The 16,573-nt window shown below is 36.1% G+C and overlaps 1 protein-coding gene across 1 annotated transcript in view; it reads right to left on the bottom strand.

The window, feature by feature from the left end:
* The window catches only part of CCT8 (chaperonin containing TCP1 subunit 8), a 120,166-nt gene that overhangs the window by 64,780 nt on the left and 38,813 nt on the right, over positions 1-16,573 (bottom strand). Inside the window, exons 4-5 of the mRNA XM_090379859.1 lie at positions 9,746-9,877; positions 4,608-4,677 (exon numbers count right to left, since the gene is read on the bottom strand). Coding sequence (XP_090235985.1) covers positions 4,608-4,677; positions 9,746-9,877 — 202 coding nt within the window. The remainder of the gene's footprint in view (positions 1-4,607; positions 4,678-9,745; positions 9,878-16,573) is intronic.

Consider the following 16,573-nt stretch of genomic DNA (forward strand, 5'->3'; position numbering starts at 1 on the left):
GATGCTTCGACTAAAATATCTCCAGAACACAGCCGTTTTACCGATTTAGGTGAACCTGCCATCCCTTCTAATCCTTTCTGGATAAAGAAAGGTGACATTTTCCCAACTGACTGCTCTCCGGTGGAATGGAGAATGAGGAAAAGAGGTGTCACAGATGGTGTTTTCTCCTCAGTTCTGGTTCTTTTAACAGAATTGTTGTCACTCTCATCTGATGATCGATTAGGTAGGGGCCTTGTTGGGGCCCCAAAAGACGAAGGACTTAAATTACTCATAGGAGTAAGATAAAAATTTCTGGATAAAGAAAGGTGACATTTTCCCAATTGACTGCTCTCCGGTGGAATGGAGAATGAGGAAAAGAGATGTCACAGATGGTGTTTTCTCCTCAGTTCTGGCTCTTTTAGCAGAATTGGTGTCATTATCCTCTGATGATCGATTAGGTAGGGGCATTGTTGGGGCCCCCAGAAGGAGAAGGATTTAAATTACTCATAGGAGTAAGATAAAAATTTCCGATGCCCTAAGTACCTCACCCACCACGGAGCCCTACAAGGGGATGCCCACTCGCGAACTAGCAGGTACTGCATACACGAATGGGATGCCAAGTTAGCTTAGAGGCACCATACCCATGTTTTCAATAAGCCTTGATCCAGTCCCAGGACCAAAGGGAGGGAGACTTATTGGAACGCAGTTGCCCCTAGCAGTAAGAACCACCCGCCGATTGACCCCAGTCGGGCCGGTCCGGGACCACCCGTCTTGTCGAAGCAGGGGCCAAAGTGGTGTATTAAGGCTGGGTCCCTCAACCACCAAGATCCCTCTTTCCGAATTCCATGGGTCGCGGCGCACGGCTGCACATGCCGAATTCCAACGATGTAACCCTGGAACCAAGGTATGCCGTTAGATCCCAGTGATGCTAATCTGGAAGACCAGCAGCATCACTGGGAGGTCCCCTCACCATACAGGTGCCCACGTCGAGGGGTTTGGCCACTACAACTTCAATGTTTTTCCCAAGTTCTTCTGTGTAAAGAAAAGATCATTCTGTATACAATATCATTTAAATAACCCCACAAATTCACAGGAAGTTACGTCTGGAGAACAGGTGGTTATAATCCATGACACTTGTTACCCTTTCACCAAACAAACTTCTCAGTATCTTCAAACAGGCCTATGGGGCTGGGAAATTCCATACTATAATAATTAATGATAAACACCAGCCAAGAAATTAAACTGAAAATTTAATATAAAATAAAATGAAATAATATACAGTAAAATATAAATAAAATAAAATACAATAAAGATTAAAATATAGTTACAATATAGTTAAAATATAGTTAAAAGCAGTAAATTATCTAAAATAAACTGGGTTAAAAGCGATAAAACAATGAAACCTGGAGCTTTTGGAGACTGCCGTCTCCTTCTTCAACAGCATACTACTAGTGCTAAGACACATCCTTAAGTAGCAGGTCCATGGCACTCATGCACGTAGTCATCAGACACATGATCTACATTCTTCATGCGCGTATCGGAAACGGAAGTGGCTCGGGAGCGTGTCAAACAGAACCAGTCATCCCTTCTGAGGACAACTGCCTCGAACTGGGGGTGTAAACAGGTCCCCCTGTCCCTATTAATAGTATTGTGACTGGATGAACCGATTCGCAAGCTCTCGAGCCACTTGCGTTCCCAAAATCCATGGGCGCGGTCAGTAATGACCGCGTCTTCAGGGGAGATCCGGTGCTGCTTTTCCCAGAAATGCTCTGCCACAGCAGACCTCGCATAGTTAGCAGTCTTGATAGCGGTCGTGTGTTCCCCAGACGGTCCTTTAAACGTCGCCCCGTTTATCTAGGATCTCTGTATAACTAGGGACAGGGGGACCCGTTTACACCCCGTTTGAGGCAGTTGTCCTCAGAAGGGATGACCGGTTCTGTTTGACACGCTCCTGAGCCACTTCCGTTTCCGATACGCGCATGGAAAATGTAGATCATGTGTCTGATGACTACGTGCACGAGTGCCATGGGCCTGCCACTTAAGGATGTGTCTTAGCACTAGTAGTATGCTGTTGAAGAAGGAGACGGCAGTCTCCGAAAGCTCCAGGTTTCATTGTTTTATCGCTTTTAACCTAGTTTATTTTAGATATTTTACTGCTTTTAACTATATTTTAATCTTTATTGTATTTTATTTTATTTTATATTAAATTTTCAGTTTAATTTCTTGGCTGGTGTTTATCATTAATTATTATAGTAAACTTCTCAGTGCCTGCACTGAGAAGTTTGTTAATTCCCTAAGAAATGGGTACAATATGGACTCATCTTCTCTGAATTAACTGTGTCTGTAAAGAGCACAGCCCATTAAAAGATGTTGATGTGTTTAATTATCCATACAAATAAAATCATGCCTCATCTTGGGGGAGAATGTAAATCCTGGGTGAATTTCTCCACTTTGAACTGAGCAAAGGAATCACTTGAAAAAATAGCACCTGGCTACAGTACCTTTTGGCTGCAAAGACTGCAACATCACTGGTGAGGTTGGAGTTTTAATAATTTCTTCTTCTTGCAGCATTCTTCGACACCCCCATTTCCAGGATTGCCAAAAAACACTTAAGGGACTCACGGCAAATGTTCAAGATAACCACTAATTTTACTCCTATTAATACTCACATCTCACTTTGGTTTACTCTCCAATAAAACTCCTCTGGTTCCCAGTTTACTTCCTAAGTTCTGGGTCATAGTCCAGTGAAATACAGATAATGGGAAATTTCCTCATAAATTCCTCCTGACACTTCTTAGCAGAATTATACAGCATACGAGGTGTGACTATTAAATAACAAGACTGTTGCAATAAAATAAATATAATGAAATATTTCATACCTTACAAGTTATTCCCTTCAAAATAATTACCTTGGACTTGCACACACACACACACACTTCCATACATTTCTTCCAAGAACATTGTCAAGCATAAGGACATTTCACTGTCTTTGTGCACAGCCCTGAAAAAGCACTCTGTATAACTAAATAAACGAAACACAAAAGATTATCATTTCTATGCATGCGCAAAAAATTCTCAAACTGTCTTAATTTCTGCTATATGCAATATCATTATATATTCAAACTCAACGAATTTAGTCTGACCAAACTTATTTCTAACTGTTTGTCCATATTGAGTTCTGATTCAACCATTCTAATGCTCAAATGATGATCACTTCTAATCAATGTCCTTACCTGGTCCACATTTTCATCAGTTTTCATGGATACTGGAAGGCCTGGTCATTCACCATCATCCACATTCTCTCTTCCTTCTAAAAATATTTTATGCCATTCAAACACATGAGATCTTGAAAGAGTATCTTACCCTTAAACTTGATGTAACAACTCATAACTTTCAGTTCGTGTTTTCTTTTTTCTCATCATAGTTTTATCGAGGTTTTTGAGATCGATTCATGGTTCTTTTGTCTGTTGTTTTTCCAGCAAACTGCAAAAACACAAGATAATGAAAACTTGTCTCACTGAAAAGCAAATGAGAGTGTTGGAATGTGACTTGGCAGACAACCAGGGAAAGGTTCAAGGTCCATTGCCGTGCCTTTGTTTCACAGGTGCATAGTGTAATGGCTGTGCATACAGTCTCATTATTTAATACCCACACCCTTTACAACAGTTATAAACACTTGCTGTCCTAGCATTAAGTTAGCCATTACTGCCATGGAGCCGACCGGGCTAGCCAGGTGGGTAAAGTGCTTGCCTGGCAACCCAAAGGTCGCGGGTTCGATTCCCGCCTCGGGCTTGGATCAAAGTACTGCAAAAAACCTTGGGAGGTGCATTATGGCCACAGAAGCCTATGCGCCAACAACTACCAAAAAAAAAAAAAAAAAACTGCCATGGAGATAAGCACACAAAGATCTGGTCAGTTGTTACTATAGTAAGCATCCATCACACGTTGACTTCATCACACATCTCTGGAACCTCTTATTGCTGGAGCTGATAGCAATTTGCTGCTTTCTGATACGGGGCAACCACATGTCATTCTCTTTATGCATAGTCCTGAAAAAGCACTCCATATAACTAGATAAACAAAACAGAAAATATTAAAATTTCTATACATGTGCAAAAAAAATCTCAAACTGCCTTAATCTCTGCTACATCCTAATATACTCAAAGTCAATGAATTTAGTCAGATGAAACTTATTTAAATGAATGGTTTGAATCTCTGTATTTCTAAGCATTCATTTAGATAAGTCCAGATAATAAGCAGATAAACAAAGCAGGTATTTAGAAAAGAAATAACCCTTGTACCTAAGAAGTCATTTTAATTACAGTTATTTGTTACAACATTGATGAACAATGAGTTATGCTGCTGTTATTGTATTTGGGGGTTTTGGCACAAGGGCCTCTTGGGCCATATTGTGCAAGTTATGTTGCAAACAAGACCATAATGAAACTAATCAAATTGATCAAGCCCATACTGATATCATGAAGATATCTCTATTTACAACTTCCATAATTTGTAAATAGTACACTGTAATTTGTAAATGATATACTGCATTTTTCATCATTAGTCCATGAGAAAAAATAATAATAATAAATCAACACTACATGTTTGAAAGGAGGTACATTACTTACTTGGAAGTATTTCCAATGCTTTTTTACATGCAAGTTCATACCCTTCAAGAATTTCCATTGGCGTCAACCCCTGAGATAAAAAAGTATAAAATATTTATATATTTATTAAAATTTAAAGGACTCAATTGGTCACTTAGCTTCAAATAACATTTATATGAAGTACTAGTTAGGTTATGAGAACTGCTAGATAACAACATTACTAATAACATCATGAAATTTTCCTAGTGAAATTTGAGAGTAAACTTTCATGGTAGGTTTCCTTAATACATGCCATTTATGTTGTTATTCCTTTTTTAAATAGTTACTTACTGAACATGTACAATAACAGTTTACATTAAGCCCCCCCCCCCCCCGCAGTTTGGTAAAACAGGTTCAGAAACACATAACTGTTACAGTGTTTGGAAATGTTTTATCAAAAGCACAAAAGTGCAGATGGCTTCAAGGCTTAAAGGTAGACAAACTGCCATTTACTCAATAGTAGAGTTTCAGCAAAAAGTCACATAGATGCTTGAAGGGTATTGGGGGGGGGAGAACATGCTTCTAACAATGGCAGAATTATTGGGGCCAGTATATTAAGTCTAAACAAAAGGAAGAGCACTATAAAGGTAGACTTAAGTAAGTTACAAAAACCTTGGTTTCCAATTCCATTCTCAAAAATTTTGGGCAGCACTGCATATATATATATATACACACACGGTAGATTCCGGTTATTCGGGACACATCGGGGCTGGTGCATTTTGGCCCGATTAAGCGGCTGCCCCAATTATGTGAAGTTTCCCGTAAATAGTTAAAAATACAGCTTTATGATTGATTTTCTGTACGATCAAATCACGTTATGATGGACTCACCATAGTAAAGTACCGTTCACTATACCACAGAGTAGTAAGATATTATTACTCTGTGCACTATACGATTGTAGTATGCGCCAGTCATTGTAATCACGTTTGTGAATTGAATTTTAATTCTATAAACAACAATTCTAATAAGCAAAAATAGTAGCAATATTATCCACAGGCTATGAAAAGTAAAGATATAAAGCACAGATTTACACTTTATTATCTTACCAATTAAAAACTTAAATTATACGTGAAAATCGGAAGAATATTTTCCACGGGTTAGCAAAATAAAAATAAATTTATGCTTACGTGCATAGTCTAATTAATATGTACATACTAACTAGTTGATATTTCTATTCAGTAACATTTGTGGGTGGGGGTTAAAATTTAAAACAGTAAAAAAGATAAGCAATCAAAAACAAAACACGGCACACACAAATTGCAAGCAACACGATAAGTGCAAGTGAGAACGGAGTAACAAGTTACAAAGCTTAAAAAATAGGAATGAAGAGAAGATGCTGAAAATTTATTTTTTTTTATATGATTGAAGAATTCATGGAAGTGTAAACAGATTTCACCATAATAACCCACAGAATTCCATTTGTCAGTGTTATTGCAAATTCAATAAGATAGAGTTTACTAACCATTTATAATAGATTTGAGTAACAGAAAAGCCCAATAAACAGGGGACTGCTAATTGTTTTATGGTTGTGACCTCCAGAAATCCAACCGAACCAGGTAATATGGTCGGAGACAATCATATGGTAATCTCGAGTGCGGTCTTCTGTCCCGATTAAATTAAGTAAACCCTGGCTATTTTTCTTGATTTGTCCCAAATAAACGGCTGCCCCGATTAACCAGTGGCCCAAATAACTGGAATCCACCCACTGTGTATATATATGAGAGTGGTTCAATAAAGAATTGCCCTGACTTAGCTGAAGAGGTGCTAGCCTGTTTATTCGTGGCACAGGTTTTAGTCCTTCTCTACATAGCCACCGTGCAAATTTACACATTTTCCCAATCGATGGACGAGGCTATGGATACCATTTTTGTAGAAGTGGTGAGGTTGGTCTTTGAACCATGACTCTGTTGCAGAAATGAGTGTCTCATCATCAGGGAAGTGGGTCCCCCGAAGAAATCATTTGAGGGAAGGAAACAAGAAATCAGATGGTGCAAGATTGGGTGAGTAGGCTGGATGGGGCAGTATTTCATATCCACAAGTGGCCGCTTGTGTTGTTGCAATTTCAGAAGTGTGAACTGAGACATTGACTTGAAACACTCACACCTTTGGACAGCATGCCACACCTACATGTTTTGATTTTCTCCAGTAATTTGGTGAGTAAGTTGGCTAATAGGCACCCGTAATTGTTCTACCTTTCAGCAGGTAATCAATCATTATTATGCCTTTCTCATCCCAAAACACTGACAGCAAGACCTTTCCTGCTGACACTTGGACCCTTGCCCTCTTAGTGGGGGGGGGGGAAACCATGATGTCAAAATGGTGTATCCAACTTTCATCCTGAGTGATTAGACGAGAGAAAAGGTTTTTTTGGTACAGGGCTAACAACTCTTGTGATTTCTGTTGTCGATCAGCTTTCTGAAAACCAGTCAATAATTGGGGAATCCATTTTGCACTCAATTTCCGTAAATGGAGTTGGTCATGAAGGACTGTTTCAACAGTGCCCACACTAATCTTCACCTCCTGGGACAATTCACGCACAGATATCTGGATCTTCCATGATTAACAACTCCACTTTTATGATCGTGCTGTCAACAATGGCTGAACGGGGACAACCTAGAATGGACTCAGATTCTACCGATGTCCGACCACACCTAAACTGCCTATGCCAGTGCTTCGCAATGCCATAGGATGGGGCTTCATCCTTATATATAGAAGTCATATCCACATGGATTTCTTTAGGAGATTTCCCCTTCAAGAACAGATACCGGATTACAGGTCTGGCTTCAACTTTATCATTGATGCTACTTCGTCACACATTTAGCTCTGTAAGAGAAAAACAAATTAAGTCACTGGGCTGAAATTTTACATGAGTACAGAGATATGTATGATGCTACACACAAAATATCCTGACTCTGCAATATGTGGAAGTAGGTGAGGGCAATTCTTTATTGAACCACCCTCGTATATATATATAAAAATAAATTAGAATCAGGATTAAAAAAATAAAAATAATGCCAGCAGTACAAATAGTCAAAATTAAACATAACGTTCAAACCAACAGGGAGGGAAGAGAAGAGTAACAAGAGTAATTATTATTACTCTTGTTACCCTCCCTATTAGTTATTATTAATATTATTCCTCCCTGTTGGTTTGATCGTTATGTTTAATTTTGACTATTTTCGCTCTTCTGTCTTGCCATGCTGCTGGCATTATTTTTATTATTTTTTTAATCCTCGTTCTAATTTATTTTTATATTTCAAGCATCATGTAGAGGAATATGCTTTTTGCTGCCTCTGATGTTTGCTTTACCTTTTTATTTTTTATTATGAAAGATTCAGTTTTCAACTTATCAAACATTATTCAAATATACGTATAAGTATATATATATGTATATATAGCAGGCCCTCGTTATAATGCGGTTCGCTATAACGCTGTTTTTATATTATAACCCATATCTCACTCTAATGCTGTCACAACTCACTATAACGCTCTTTTACCAAAGTACAGATTGAAATTTTGGCATGTTTAATGAAAACGTTTCATCTGATGTAGTCGAAAACGAATAGCAAAGTTTCCCACGCTGAAACTTAAATTAGCGTGCAAAATTTTCTCACGCTAATTTAATTGCACTATGATGACTTGTTACGTAGTTCCAAGATCAACATTTAAAAAAATAAACATGTATACTGCTTGTAATATTTGCGTTATATGCATTTATCCGAAGTCTCGTCATCACTCAGTTCAGAGTTAGACATCGCCTGTAATGGATAGTTTACTCAAACATTGTATCATAATTAATGCAACGCAGTTACATCTTCGAAGATTAATAATGGCAGATTAGAATTAAAAAGGAACAGCATCTGGACGTGGTATGAAGCCTACTAAGGTAAGAAAAATACTGAATTTAAAATTAAATTATACGTTTTGAAGCAAATTGATTCCGTTCAACAAGTGGATGTGTGCAATAATTTAGGACTGGCAGGTTCAATTGTAAGAACAATTAGAAAAAGTAAAGAATTAATTTTAGCAGTGGGAAAGGCAGCTGCTCCACTGCAAACAACTAGGCTGGCTATTATAAATGAAATGGAGAGACTTCTAAATAATTTTATTGAAGATAATATCCAATGCACAATTCCGTTTAGTTAAATATTATTAAAGAAAAAGTGATTAGCCTATATGATTATCTGAAGAAAGCTCACCTTTAAAAAAAAAAAAAATGTGGAACCATTTAAGTTGGTAAGATAGATTTAAAATCCAGGGAGAAGTCACAAGTGCAGATCAAGAAGCAGCCGAAACTTTCAAAGAACTTCTAAAAATTATAGAAGAGTGGTGTTAAACTTCTCAATAAGTTTTTAACATAGATGAAACAGGACTTTTTTTGGAAACGAATGTCTAAAAGAAATTTCATATCGAAAGAAGAAAAAAAACATGCCAGGCTTCAAAATGGATCGCTTGACTTTGTTGTTGGGTGGTAACACTGCGAGGATTTTAAAGTAAAACTCCTTATATACAGCCAAAGTACAACCCAAAATTGATCAAAGTTACGAAAACTTGACAGCCCAGGGCTATCGGATTAATAAATTCACGATTTTAAGTAGGAATCTTTTAGCAGTCTTTTTGAATTAAACAAGCTTTTCACAAGTTGCAGGAGCCAATTCACAGCTCAAATTTCATTGCAGATGTATTTTGAATAATCCTTAAGTAAAATTCACAAAACCCTACATTGTTGGTCAGACAGGATAAAAAATGAACAATTTAAAATTTCTATATTAACTACCTTTGTACCTTTTATTATTTAAAAAAAAAGCCCCCCCCCACCATTTTGAAATTGTCCCACAATCTTGTCTAACCAAAGAATAGACAAGATTGTGATCAACAGCTGTTACAGTGGATTTGCTATTGCAAAAGTAAAATATGTCTGAATTACCTAGGTTCCCTTGTTCAAATACAAAGTACTTTGGAGTTATAGGTGCCATTAATTTCAATGGCACTTTTTTTATAACAAGTTTCCCCCCATCTTATGTTTATCAATAAAAATTAAAACTGCAGAGTATTAAAGGATTAAGATTATAAAAAAAAACAATGAAATTACAAAAATTATAATATGCTATATCTCTCACCATGCGAATAAGCTCTTCAGCTTGCTCTAACAGAGCTCCAGTAAACATTACAACAAAATTCGTTCCATCTCCTATTTCCTGTTCCTGCATCTGAGAAGCCAATACAACAATTCTGGCTGCTGGATGCTGAACCTACATTTTTTGAGGATAAAAAATAAGTAAATAAATAAATAAAAAAAGTACTGAAAACTTAAATACTTTCTTAGTTTCTTTATTTTAGATTTATAGTTTTATAATTAAATAGTCTTCATAAGACTTAAGTCATTACAATGTTATGACATTACTGTAGTTGTTAATATGAAGATTTACTGGCAAGAGCAAGATAGGCTAAATTTTGCCTATTTATCTATTGGTCATGAGGCTACAGTTCTTTTGTTAATTAAACTGCATTATTAAATCACTTGGAAGTATATTAAATGTGGACATAAAGTTAAATGCATTTTAGGAACAGGAATAATTCATCAATATCTGCATTATTTCTGTAAGGTTTAATGGTATCAATGGTTGCTGTAGGTTTCATAAAAACTATAAGGTAAATGCTTGGATACTTGATTAATGGACATAGCCAATAAAATACTTAAGTTTAATGGTTAACTGTGTTTGGTAGTGTAAACATTTGTTGGTGGAGAAACATCCTTAACGAGTAGAAAAGGCGTTCAGGTGTGTATTGGCTGATATGCACCCAAGCAGGTACAGCTTCCATCTAATTCATCTAAACTTGTTCCACAGTTCAGTTCATGTTTTATTTATAACAACTTATTTTTTCATGCTTGCCAAATTTATGTCTGTTTTTCTGCACGCACACTCTTGATGTGATTTATTTATAACCTATATATGGTACTTAGAGGTAAACACATTCAGAGTCGCAACAATTTTTGGCAGTCTAATCTATACATTTGGGAGGATTGCAATATGTGTCCTGAAATACAACAGAAGGTGATCATCAGTTTAGAGTTCTGAAAGTAGCACAACAAGGATTGGATTTGCTTCTTTATTAGAACAGGAAGGTGATAATTTTTTTAAGGCAAGTGCCATGCTCAGTGTCACTGTATATTATGGATTGTGGAATGAATAATTTAATATTTTCTAAAGTTGGTTTTATTGAATATGCATAATTTTGTATACATTCAGTATACATACCACAATCTTTCTAGCCACACTTCATAAATATGTATTTGCTATTAAAATGAAAAATATGTATTATTTTCCAGTGCATCTTTCACCACTGATAAAAATAAACATTTTAGTTATTTTTATCAGCAGCAGCTAGCACCTAAAATGTAATTGCCAGATGCAGCTTGCATTTTAGATGCCAGCACAGATTTAGTCACCCACAACTGGGAATTCTCTATTCCTGGATTAGAGTATAAACATGCTGCATTTATGAGATTCACATCAATTTCAAAAGAATGACCTTCAATAATCTTGGTAACCTTTTTTATTTTCTATAAATCTTGGTCAGCAAAAAACACTATCACATTTTTTTGCATACAGTGCACATCTTAATGCCTAGGGCACAGCTAATTTCAATCACAATATCACTAGCTACTTGCAAGGAATCCCAAAGTAAGTCTCATCCCCTTTTCAAGTGATGTCATGACAGCTAGTAATTTTAAAAGCAAGAATAAATGATAGATCTGACTCCTTCAATAGCAGTTTTTTAGTGAAGCATATTGAAGACAATCCCTTCATCCAATTTACAGATATCTTTCACCTCACCAAAATTGTTGGTGAATAAAATGCAGCAGAAATCCCTGCCCCCTCCTCCACATCATCAGAATAGATTAGAACAGCAGTGCAAGTCCAGATGCAATTTCCGTGAAAAACAGAAGATATGTATTATTGAGAAAAATATTCTTGCCACCAGACACCGACAGTTCAATATCAGGAAATAAATAACATATTTCTTCTGCAACAGTGGAGCACATGCTAAACAAGTCATGTGAAGCAAAAAAGAAAGAATTTTAAGAGTTCTTACCACTTCCTTTTATGTAAGGAGCTATGTCATTTTTACTTGTCCAAAGCACTGAAAGAGCATTTGTAAAAAATTGACCTGTTTACCATTCAATTACTTCAGATGTATGTAGACTGACATCCCACAGCATCAGCTGTTTCACTATCAAAAATCAAAATATTTTTTTTGACAACTTCATCCCTATTTATCTGTAAAACATGAGAGAAATAAGTGTCCAGATAATTTTTTTTTAATGCACACTCATTTGGAATATGTTTCTTTACATATTTCAAAAAATGTGTTCTCAATATTCCAGAGCAATGAAAGATCAATTGGTTTTAATCGAGCAAAAAATGAAACTGCTTGATGGAAGTCGCATAACACTCAAGTAAGAAGGTCTTCTTGTTACCCTTCTGATTTGAAGCTGCTTTGTGTTTAGAAGTTCATTCTTGCCATCCTTAACCCTCTAGTGAGTGCAATCTAGTATCCTAATGACCAAAATTTAAAAAAAAAACTAAAAAATTTATATCTAATAAAATTTCCTGAGCATGAATTTTAGTATTCCACAAATATGGGTTTTCAGCTGATATGCATCACTGACTATTTTTTAATTCACGAAGGACAGCATTAAAAAAATTCTTTCTCCAAGTTTGTACAATAGATCCACTGTTTACCCATAGCTATGTTAATTTTCTAGTTTTGGTTTCAGTTTTAATTTCCCCCATTTCATGGCTGCTACTGTTGCTAAAGATATTATTTGTTGCTATCATCCAATATACAGCAGACTCTCGATTTACTGGGATCGGATTAACTGGGACACTTCAAGGCTCCAAATTTAAAAAAAAAAACCAACCAGAAATCATAAAATTCAAGTAATAACTAGAATAGGTGCAAGTCGTAAATAAGTGACAAGAAGCGGCATTATAAGTTGTAATTGGGAGATTAATGTATCTATTATCTTGCAACCCCCGCTGTCTTCACACCCGCCGCTCAAAAAAAAAAAAAAAAAAAAGAGACCAAATGTTTAGTTTGTTTTAGTGCGTTGTGTTCCGTTGCACAGCAAAAAGACAAATTTTGTTTCGTTATTTATGTCACGGATGTCGAAATTTTTTTTTTTAGTAAATAATTTTATTTTTTTCTTTAGAAATCGCGAAAATGATGGGTAAACGCAAAGGAGTTGTGCTTTCAGTTAAACAAAAACTTGAAATTATTGAAAATTTTGAAAACGGTTCATCCGTTAAATCTTTAAGGGTGAACCATTATAATGTTGGTGAACAACATCGTAAAAAATAAAGGAAAGCATCATATTGGACATGCGAGTAGTACGTGGTAAGTTTTTTATCTATCACCCTATTTTTTATGTAGGTTGCTAAACATTTTTCGATACAGTTAGTCCCGGACTTACATAAATTTTTTTTCACTCATTTTTTTTTTAAGGATTGCACAAATGAGATACGAAGTAACGAGCAAAAAAAGAAGAGAAGATTCTTACAATTTATTTATGTTTTTTTTTTTTTTTTTTTTTTAATATATGACTGAAGATTTCAGTGAAGAGGAGGACACCTCCATAGCCAGGTGGGCAGGAGCAACAGTGTGTAGCACACACTTCTTGATTAGACCGGGGTTCGAGCCCGTGACCACCAAATATGGAGGATGCAGAAAGATAAGGGAATGACCATCGCATATCCCCGGAACAATATGGCCTTAGTTGCTAATGCTCCTAAAAACCAAAATAAATAACAAATAACAGTGAAGGGGACACACATTTCACCATGATAACGTAAAAATCTATAGAACTGCAGTTATCGGTATTTTTGCAAATGCAATAAGATGAGTTTACTACCTTTTATAATTAGATGCACGAACAGAAAAGCCCAATAACCCGGAAAGTGGAAATTGTTTTTATTGTTTTTTGGTAGTGATCTCCAGAAATGTGCTTTAATAAAATGTGAGCTCGCACGGGGTGATAATGGTGAGTTTTTGCCTTAAACCTGTGAAGTTCTTTACAGAAAATTTCATTTTGACCGTTATCATGGTGCCGACTAAGATAAGTGATAGCACTACTAGTAAATCTACCAAGAAAAGGAAAGTAATTGATTTGGATCAGAAAATTAAACTAATAATCAAGTATCGCGCTGAATTCAGATTTGTCAATAATAATATAGTAGCAATATGTTATTAGTCGTTCCATGGTTACGTAAAACTCGACGAAGTAAGAATTCCTGCAACGTATCTCTTACGTATGTCGGGGACTTCTGTATTTTTGGATTAACTGGGAAATCAATTATCTGGGATTTGTTTTTTACCATCTATCCCGGAAAATCAAGAGTCTACTGTACTTTAAAAATTAAGAATTTAAAATATTATTTTGCCTTTTTTCCCAAAAAATTGATTGGTGACCAGCATACTATGATACATATGTGGATGCAACTTATTTTTTAAGCCCCATTAAAGGGTCAAAATGCTATCACCACCTGAATACTGATGCCCAACTTAATGTAATTAGCATATAAACTTGCTGGATAAGCTCAATCATCTACTGGCACTTTTCCCAGCTTCGCAAAATTCACCTCAATTACATACCTTTGCCTTGAAGAATACAAATTATCATTTTCATGTGCTGTATTTAAATATGCTTTACTTTCTACATGACTGCAAACATAAGTTTAAAAAGTGATCTCTACACTACTAGCTCAGTATCCATACCACATGAGATTGTTTGCATTTGCCATAGTGAAACATATTTGCTTTCTACATGACATTAGATTTAATTGTGCTCTCTATACTACTAACTCAGGATCCCCCAACCTTGCCACATTGCAGTGGGCAGTCTCAACTTCACAAACACCTCTCATATTTCACAATTTATGTGATATTCAGATTTGCATTGGTTTCCCTATCTATGAGCAGAAAAATCTGCTCATAGATGAGAAAAATCTGCTCATAGATAGGGCAAAAATCTTATGCAAGTTTCACATGGATAAATATGCAAACACACTAAGTCTGCTAAGGTGAGTGAGCAATTTGGCTGATGAATGGGAAAGATTTATTTGAAAGGGGACTGGACACCTGCCAATGGGATAATAAACTAAGTACAAGGTTGTACATGTGTACAACCATTTTTGTATATGGTTGTACACATGTTGTATGTTGGACACATACTTCTATGTGTATACATAAAACATTTTTAAGATGATCTAAGAATACACTATATGACCAAAAGGCATTCTGACACAATTCCTTCAATATTGTGTAAAGCACTTTATGAATGCATGTCAGCTCAGACTTACCAATATAAACCTTGTGGGACTACTGTGCATCAGCAGTATGTTAGAAGCCAGTATGGGTAATGGATTGGTATTTATAGACTGTTAATGTGAGTTGATGGCTGGATGCCATGTCAATAGCAATTTGCAACTGGGACTCATCTGAACCTCCAAAAATCTACTATAGTGGATGTTATTCAAAGATGCAAAGCTGTAAAAAAAATGTCTGGGCAACCCCACCAACTTACAGAACGTAGTCTATGAACTAAGAGGCATGCCTCATGTACGTTGTCTGCAGAAGTATCTGTCAGTAAGTCAACCATCTACATGAATGGAAGAAACCCAATATCGAGGGGGACTGATATGAAAGAGTATTTGTAGTTGTTTCATTCCCAACATTATAGTTTCCAGAACAGTGGCAGAAGGTGCTAAAGAATCGTCTCTCTCTCTCTCTCTACATGTTTCATACTAATGGATGTTTGAGTGTGGTAATTGATCAGATAGTGCTTCTTGCTCAGATTATCATCTTGAGTGGGGTGGTCTGATGGTATGGAGCCATTTTGGCTGGTTCAGGCTTGATCTGTTGGTGCCAGAAACCATTAAGTCCATATAAACACTTGGATGTTTTGGAATTATGTACTACCTACACCATGGCAGTACTACAAAAATGGGTCCCATCAGTATCAGCACAACAATGCTCCATTTCATACATCATGAAGATGAAAAGTTGGACTGGCCAGACCTTAAACTCACTAAGAACCGTTGGGACAATTAGAGGACAAATTAGGCTGCAACCAACAATACCTACTTCCAAACCAGATATGGCAGTTACTTTGCAGGATGGACTTATAAGCCAAAAGGTAGCCTCCTATAAAGTATTAGGTTTTTAAACAGTCTCTGTAGTTTTGACAACTGCTGGTGTTAAGAATTTCCCAGACTGAATTTTAAAAAATAATCACCTTCACTATTCATGCAATTTTCCCTTCGGCAGTAAAAAAAGCTTTTTTTTACTGCCAAAATTGCATTATTGTAGTTGCCACAACCTTTAATGAGTTCTTTAATTTAGGAAAAAATAAAATAAAAATCACACAGCACAAAGTAAAACGAATAAGGAAGGTGTTGAAGACAGTTACAGTGTTTGGAAATGTATTCAGAAATTCTGTCCCACAATCAGCAGAAGCACAATTTCTGATATTTCCTTGCTTACAGATTGGTTCTCTTGATTACATTTCTCAAGTGCTTAATGCTTAATGATTTTTAAGCCCATAGTATTATAAACAGTATGACCTGGTATAAATTAAGCATGTATAGTCAAAAAATATTTCTAGCTTTACTTTACACCTGTCAATCCAAATTTTTTTCTTTATCAAAGACATCCCACTCAAAGCACTGATGCTTCTTCTATGGATCATAAAAGTAACAACATATTTCATCTCATGCCACTACTATTTTTAGCAATCTGGACTATGATCAGATCTCAACCAGTTCTGAAAGTTCAACTCTTGTTTCCATCTAATCTGCTGTTAAAAATTGGGAACAGAGAAGTTGCATAATCTTGTCATGTTAAAAATATCAGACATGATGGCTTGGTAACTATCAAATGATATT

The sequence above is a fragment of the Mastigoproctus giganteus genome, chromosome 8 (assembly GCF_048544385.1).
Source record: "Mastigoproctus giganteus isolate SK-2022 chromosome 8, ASM4854438v1, whole genome shotgun sequence".
Taxonomy (NCBI): domain Eukaryota; kingdom Metazoa; phylum Arthropoda; class Arachnida; order Uropygi; family Thelyphonidae; genus Mastigoproctus; species Mastigoproctus giganteus.